The sequence below is a fragment of the Echinops telfairi genome, unplaced genomic scaffold, assembly GCF_000313985.2.
Source record: "Echinops telfairi isolate 266 unplaced genomic scaffold, ASM31398v2 ScPeMD7_27;HRSCAF=92, whole genome shotgun sequence".
In the NCBI taxonomy this organism is placed as follows: Eukaryota; Metazoa; Chordata; class Mammalia; order Afrosoricida; family Tenrecidae; genus Echinops; species Echinops telfairi.
Window position 1 is genome coordinate 1,561,614 of NW_022103924.1, and position 8,306 is coordinate 1,569,919.

Below are 8,306 nucleotides of genomic sequence, written 5' to 3' on the forward strand. Positions count from 1 at the left end.
AACCAGAATCTAGAAGCAATGCTTTTAGCTTATACTACATTTTGTTTCTTCATTCATCTGTTGATGGACACAGGTTACATCCATCTTTTGGCTATTGTGAAATTGGTATGTAAGTATCTGAGTTCCTGCTTTCAAATCTTTTGTGTATAGATCTTGGAGTAGAATTGCTGAGGCATATGGTAATGCTATCTTTAACTTGTTGAAGAACTGGCAAACTGATTTCCACGGGACAATTTTACATTCTAACTGGTAATGGATGTTGATGTTACGTTCTATTGAGTGGGTTCCGACTCACAACAACCCTGTGTACGACAGAGTGAAACTGCCTGGTCCTGCACCATCCCCACAATTGTTAATATATTAAAGCCCACCGTTGCAGCCAATGTGTCCATACATAGGTTTCAATTGACTAACACTCCCAATTCATATTTAAAAGAAAGCTCCCCTCTTTGGTTACCATCTTGGTCTTTAGTTTGTCCTTTACCTCATCCCCAGCTAGCTAAACATGGACTCAATGTTGTGCTTATCAGCCGGACACTGGAAAAACTACAAGCAATTGCCATGGAAATTGGTGAGTGCTCCCAAGAAGTAAGGGTAATATTTGTGGACTCCATCAGCCCAAACAGCTGTTTCTATCTTCTTTCTACCTGTAGACATACTGGTCAACATCCTTACCTCTGCTCTCTAGGTCCCAGGGCACAAACCCTCCTGTGGGGAGTCAAGTTTACAAAGCTAAGGACAAGACCTCAAGTAGTGGCTTTAATTCACCAGTGATTCCTTGGGTTACACGAAGCAGGGATAGTCTCACAAATGCATTCACTTTCTCCCATGCTCTTGTGTCAGTCCCTTCCAGAGGGCCTCGCTGCTTGGTTGCTCCTGTCACTCCTTTCAAAACAGATCTATGTTTGGGAATTCTCTCTCCTACTCTTCTCCTTGCAAGAGGATAAGGATGGTGCCCACTGGTGATTTTAGATGAAAACAAGAACAACGTTTTGATCTAGGGCAGCCAGGTACACAGTGCAGCACCAGCAGACATCATTTATATCATGTCTTTGTTGCTGCTTTGGCTCTGGTTCATGAAAAACTTTTATAAGAGAATGAAACACTTCCCAGTTCTATGCCATCTTCATATTAATTTATATCATTATATTTTATTATGATGACCCACTCTGAAGTGCTCTTAGTTCATAATGATTACATTATTTCTATTTTGGTATTGGAATTTTAATAAATTTCAATACCTTAAATTCAGGGAATGAGTTATGAAGACTCATTAAATTGGTAAGTTAGTCTGAGGACTTGGTTTCTCAGGAGGATATGGGGGGCGGGATGTGATAGGTGCAAGACCACCATTTAATCACACCGGGGAAGCTTAGTGCCTCAGACTGATGAGTTTTCCTTTGTTCTGGGTGTAGATATTAGATGGAACTCTGACCAAGAACCCCACATTCTTCAAAGTGCCCTTTATCGTCCTCTTAAAAAGCAAGCAGTGTCTTCAGAGTGGACTGAAAGCAACCTTACCTCCCAAGTTAAATTTTAAGATAATGACCCAGAAATATTGGGCATAATTCCCAAAGTTAAGTAAGCAGCAGTTAGTGAAATATGCTCATAGCTTATATATTTGCCTGAAAACAGCTAAAAAAGACAGGCTAATCGTTGAACTTAGAAGAGTAGACCTGGTCCAAATCCTACATATGTGTACCGTTGGCCAAGTCAGTTAACTTCTCAGAGTCTTAATTTTCCCTCTGTAAAATGGGGATATCAATATTTGCCTTAGAAGGTCATAAAAGCCAAACCAAACCCATTACCACTGAGTTCATTCCAACTCATAGCGGCTCTACATAGGGTTTCTGAGACCAAATCCTCATGGGAGCAAAAAAGGCTAGTTTTCCTCCAGAGGATCTACTGGTGGGTTTCAAATGATGACCTTGTAGTTGGCATGTCAGTGGTTAACTCATACACTGCCAGTGGTCCTTAGAAGGTGTTGAGGATGATTGGAAAGCATATTTTGTTCATGAAAATGATTTTTAATTCTAAAATATTATAGAAATAGTTTTTCTGGTGGAAGGAACCTGACACTTGAACAGAGGCAGCATCAAGACTTCATCTTTTACATCAGTTAGTCCAGGGATCTCACAGTTAGCAATGCATAGGCATCTCCTCCAGGGGCACACCTCAGATTTTGGATACAGTAGGTGAAACCCAGCTCAGAGAATTTGCATTTTGAGTTTCCCAGTGATCTTGCTGCTGGTGGCCTGTGACTCACATTTGGAGAACCACTGGGCAAAGCCCTTTTAATGCACATACTTGTCACCATGATCACGCTTAGAAACTCTTAGAAACCATCCTTCACAATCTCCTTGCTCCGCCTAATATTGACACAAGGCTATTATTTCTCATTGGGGTCACAAGTTGGTCCTCTCAAGTATCTTCTCAGACAGTCCAGGAGCTTCAGAGGAGATCTGCAGGCAGGAGGGCACTCAATCCCTCTGGATATTGAAAATAACTGTTATCTTAAATGCAGAGCGGACTACTGGGAGCAGTGTGAAGATTATACAAGCAGATTTTACCAAAGATGACATATATAAGAATATTAAAGAAAACCTTAAGGGCTTAGAAATTGGAATTTTAGGTAAGTAAATTGTGATTTGTGAGTAAACTCTGAACAAAGCTTGTTGTGTGCACCAGTGAAATAGATGACAATTATATATGATAATTCAAACTTAACTCATGGTTGTATTTTAAATGACAGTGTTAAATTAAATACTGAAGCTTAATATTTCAAGAGGTCTTACTGAATTTATATAGATATATATAGCTTTGGAATATATCTAACTTAACATATTTGGACTTTGGGGCCATATTTTCTAATATTAAAATGAATTTTCAATTTAACTGATATCCTAAAAACATTGACCCAAAAGAAGTAAGTTAGTCTAAAAGCATCACAAGGGTTGATCTGGGAATAAGTCTGGTTACTTGAATATAGAGTCTCATTTAAAAAACAATATAGTCTTTTTTTTCTGTCATGGTTTATAGACAAGATGTCTTATAAGAAAATACACAGTGTGATGTTTGTATTATATACAGAAGGAAGATTCATGTATTATATTCAAGCATATCATTGTAGAATATTGAAAATAATAGATGCACATCTAAAAGGAATATAAATTCTTAAAATCTCAAATTCTGGGATATAATTTTGTTACATATTCTTCTATGCATGCAATGTAGTGAATTATGTAATATGGCTCTTCTTGCCAATACCTTTATTACTCCCACCAAATGATTTTTACCTGATCAGGCTGGTAAAAAGATGGGGGAAGGTACTGATTGTGTTATACAATTCAGCTGTGAGTGATTGCCATCCTGCTGGGTATAAAGTGAGCCATCTCAGAAGCAGGAGGAGGTAATTTCATTACCAGCAAGAGACAGGAATGGAACATGTCTTGTGGACCCTGCACAGTGAACCTCCTTGGCACAGGATGACAAGCTTTGACACTAGAAAAGTAACAGAGGAGCAGCAGCTGTAGAAACAGAAGCCAGAGCATGAGACAAAGTAGTGGGCTTCCCAGCCCATAGAGCAAGTACAGCTGAATGCACTGGTGCAGGTGACTGCCTCGGGGCACTTAATTCAAGGAGCTGAGTTTGCTGAGTTTGCTCAGGGTTGAGGCTTACAGTTGAGTGTCATGCCCTTTGGGCATTTTATTAGCAGCTCTAAAAGAACTTTGGGATATGTCCTGTCTAAATAACTGTATCCTGAATATTTCTCATCTGAATTGTAAACTGTTAACTTTTTTGTAAATTGTTTGTGACTTCTGTGTGGGAATGAATTCTAGAACCTAGCGGAAAAGTAGAGTGCTGTGAGAGACAGAATAAAGAATAAAATATATTTTCTTTCAAAATTGGAAATAGTTACATATTGCTTTGTAACATTTTCCTTAAACTCACATCACTATTTTCCCCCTTGTCCATAAAATTCTGAGCAGCAATGTTTTTTACTGACTGGATTGTGTTCCACTCCTTTAATCTTCTTTAGTCTTTTTTTTAATTAGACAACAATTTTCCCTCCAAGTTCCCCAGTTATCAAATCATGTTTCAATGCAAAACCATGTATATAAATTTCAATGAAAGAGAAGAATTTCTAGGTTTAATATAATCATTTTAAAGACTTTTAATAAGAATTCGGCAGCTGGTTATTTGACACATTTTTGTTTTTTCTCTCTCTCTCAGTCAACAATGTTGGAATGCTTCCAAATCTTCTCCCAAGCTATTTCCTTAATGCACCAGATGAAATCCAGGTAGACTTGAGCTCTTATACGTATAATATCCTCCTAGTCAAGTATTGGGCTCCCTGGCTGGATAATCACCAGGGTCTGGGTATGAGGGTAATATAGTATATGTCAGACCAAACTTCTGTACTGAATGTTGGATATTTTGAGGTATCTCTGTCATTTCATCTTAGTACTTGATGAAAAACCAATGATTCCACTTTTCATGACCATATCTAGGCTAAAGACAGCTTCCTCTTCTTCACACGTGGTAACTTACCTTCTCACTGTCTCATTGATGTATGGCCAAATTCTACATGACAAATTCATAGCCAACCCTTGGCTCTCTTTGTCATCCCAGATAATAATTGTGTTAGTCTGGGTAGACTAGAGAAATAAATCCAGAGAAACTCACCTGTGTGAGAGGAGAGCTTTATATCAAAGAGTAATTATATATTAAGAAAACATCCCAGCCCAGTCCAGATCAAGTCTATAAGTCCGATATTAGCTCATATGTCCGATACCAGCCTATAAATTTCTCTTCAGACTCACCCAAGATATGCAATGATGCCAAATGCAGGAAGGTCACAGGACAGTGGGTGAAAAGTCTGTGGATCCAGTGGTGGTTGAAACATCTCAGCACTGGCATGGGTCTCCACATGGCTCCTCTAGCTCCAGGGCTCTGACTGCCGTCAGCATTGGCTCCATGTGACTTGTCAACAGGAAGCATATAGAGATTGTGGTCTTTCTCCCCGGAGAAAAAGAGGAAGTTCCCAGAATCTTCCTGGAATGTGTTCCCTTGTTACGTGATTGACAGGCTAGACTCTACCCATACATCCTATTTATCAAGTTGACATGAAATTATATAACTACCACAATAATATTTGTCCAACTTTTAATATCAGGAAAACATGATACAGACTCTATGGTTGAAGTATTGCAAGTTCAGTAAGCTTGATTCAGACCCATGTCTACCATTGTTGGTCATGACAGAATTGCATGCCTTTAACAGTTCTTCAAGGTCTTATTTGTTGACCCTTTCCCAGGTCTTGACCTTTGAGGTGATTGGGTTATGTCAATTCCAGACAGGCAATTGTTCTATTCTTCAATCCCTGGTCAAGTACCACCTGCAAGTATTGGTGCTACTTAAGCCATGAATAGACGACTCTGCCACATAATGCAAGTTGCTTGATTACTGCTGTCATGTCCTTGCTGCACTCCTCTTTTGACCATTCATTTAACCTCGTATCATCTTCAGCAATCCCTATTTCTGGCACAATCTGTCTCTCTCCACTAATGTATCACTGATACTTCATTCTTGCTTCATTTCCTCTATTTATGCCTATTTGTGTGTTTATCTGTGCTCATACTTGTGTGTGTGTGTCTCTCTCTTGGGTGATTCTATTCATTTCCATATCTGGCCTCTCTGGATCACACAACCATTTGCCTTTCCAATCTTTATGTTACTGCTGTCTAGACCTACATCTTTTAACCTCTCGTCCTTCAACTGGAAATTGAACATTTCTCTTTGAAAAACTCTTCATAATCCTTGTTATTTTCAAGGAGACTCACATTGACTTTGATTTAAGATCGCATACTTATAGAATCATAGAATGGATGTCAGATGTTACCCAAATTCAGTCTATACTTAACGAACATCTAAGAAAGGCTGAATTTGCAGGCTGGGTGAGTGATAGCACAGCTTAGTTCCACACTTCTGCTCCCTGCATGATTCATTAGTATTGCCTGCTCCCCTAGGGAATTTCTCAAATGACTGGGCTGATTCATTGTTGTTATTATTGATTACAGAGTCTCATCCATTGTAATATCACCTCAGTCGTCAAGGTATGTGATAAATGTGTGCCAAACATACGAAATGCAATATCTTTTGGAATCTGGAGACTCCGGAGAATACTTCCTTCTACAATAGAAGCAGAGTTCTTTGAAGTTCAACTGCTCTTGATTGAGAGGCCATGTACTGGTCCTTGCAGTGTGCTATTTTTATTTCATCATGAAAAAACACCGAGGGAGCCATTCTCTTTAGTATCTATTCTAAACTCTATTTTTGTGTTCAGTTTTGTCACATATCAGAATGTATTATGTCTAACTGTTAGGTTCCTGGATTAGGGTTCCTCTGTTCTTGCTTCGCAGCACTGAAAGGATTCCCGCGGCAGAAGCACATTTGTAATCCAAGTGACTTTTAGGAGGAAAAAGGGAAGTTCCAGGTTTTACAGTCTTAAAAAGCACATGCTGTTTCAGGAAAGTGTACAAGTCTGCGTGGAAACCGCAGAGGGGGTTCACGGCTGAAAAACCACGTGGAAAAACCATAGGAACAAGAGCACGAAACCACACTTGCAGCATTAGGAGATCGCGGGGGCCAAAAGAGAGGCCGAATAGGGAGCTTTGGCCCCCACATTGGAAAGGTTCCCACCCTCTGCCTGCCCAGCACACCTTAAATAGGGAGATGCCCTGCCTGCTGACTGCTTTTACCCCCACTGGCTGGGAGGTATTGAGGGCTTGAGGGTATTGGCCGATTCTATTAGCTGAGTTTAAGCTCACCTGTGTGATGTCATGTGGCTGGGCCTAGTCTGTGGACCCAGGTGGCTTGTGTTGGAGCATGCTTAGTTTGGATCAGGCGTCCTCAAACTACGGCCCCGAGGACATTTATTCGGCTTGCCGGGTGTGTTTGCCCCGTTTTGTTTTTTTAACTTCAAAATAAGATATGTGCAGTGTGCATAGGAATTTGTTCATAGTTTGTTTTTTTTTTTAACTATAGTCCGGCCCTCCAATGCTCTGAGGGACAGTGAACTGGCCCCCTGTTTAAAAAGTTTGAGGACCCATGGTTGGATCTTCTAATAGGTATCTAATGGGTGCCTGATTTCTTTCCAACCCCTTTGTTGTGGCCTTATGCAGACTTTGGGGAGACAACCCCCTTAGTTCCTGTTCTGGCTACCTAACATAACAATGCTGATACTCACTCAGGATTCCTAGGCAATTTTAAAAGTTGAATCCTTTCCTCAAATTTTAATCATTTAAAAATCATTTTATTGGGGGTTCATACAGCTCTTATCAATATACATACATATATCAATTTTAATTTTGTGTTGAGGAAAGCTCACTCTATTTGGAAAAATGACATAGTATATGTTCTTGGCATTTCTGGGCTTTTGTTGTTCAATGAATATTTGTTAAAGTTCTAGTTCACCTGTATTCTAATCCCAGTTTAGGTACCAATTAGTTGGTTAGCATTGGGCAAGTTATTTAACTCATTTGTATTTCAGATTCTTCATCTCTTATTAAAATGAGGTTCAAACTTTTCAAAACTCAAATCCTCTGGTTAGAATCCACTGCATTTATAGCGCAACCACCCATTGTTCTCTTATGCTATTTGTTAATAAGAAAAATGTGCTTCCTCTGGGCAATTTAGAAAAAGTGCTGCTTAAGTGTGGATGCAGACACTCTGGATGGTGCAGATGGTGAATGCGAACAGAGGCTCCCTGAAAGGCTTGGCAATGTCCTTAAAACGTTCAGGATGAAAAGTCTTCGGAACACAGTTCCTACGCTGACACACAGGCAGTTACCATGAGTTGGCAACTTAATGGCCACTGTTTATTTTAAATGGGGACACAGCCTGATGCTGGCGATGTGCTGAGTGGATGATGCTTTCCTGATTATTGCAATGAATTATCAAAACCGAAAGAATAATTTAAAATGTACAAAATAATTTTATTTTCACGTGAATAAGGCAGGTTGACAACAATTATTTTCACTGGTGGTTGTTTCTCCTCTAAGCATGTTGTATTTTATAATATCCTGTTCGTTATTATTGGGCACATACTTTTTCTGCGTGTTGAGCAGTCAGTGACTTTTTAAAGCCCCTAACTGATGAAATTTTAAGTCATATATGTCCAATTGTTTGATAATTCATTGCAATGGCCACACTCATGAATATAAAGCCTGCTAGGGAAGCTAGCAGGTTACAAACCCTTAAGGACCCTATTTTTCCATCTGCAATGCCTCTTTTCAGTAATGCTC

At 39.5% G+C, this 8,306-nt stretch overlaps 1 protein-coding gene across 1 annotated transcript in view; it reads left to right on the forward strand.

Moving 5' to 3' along the window:
• Window positions 1–8,306, forward strand: part of HSD17B3 (hydroxysteroid 17-beta dehydrogenase 3) — a 49,787-nt gene that overhangs the window by 22,539 nt on the left and 18,942 nt on the right. Inside the window, exons 3-6 of the mRNA XM_004714611.1 lie at window positions 496–571; window positions 2,525–2,632; window positions 4,234–4,301; window positions 6,081–6,120. Of these exons, the coding sequence (XP_004714668.1) occupies window positions 496–571; window positions 2,525–2,632; window positions 4,234–4,301; window positions 6,081–6,120 (292 nt within the window). The remainder of the gene's footprint in view (window positions 1–495; window positions 572–2,524; window positions 2,633–4,233; window positions 4,302–6,080; window positions 6,121–8,306) is intronic.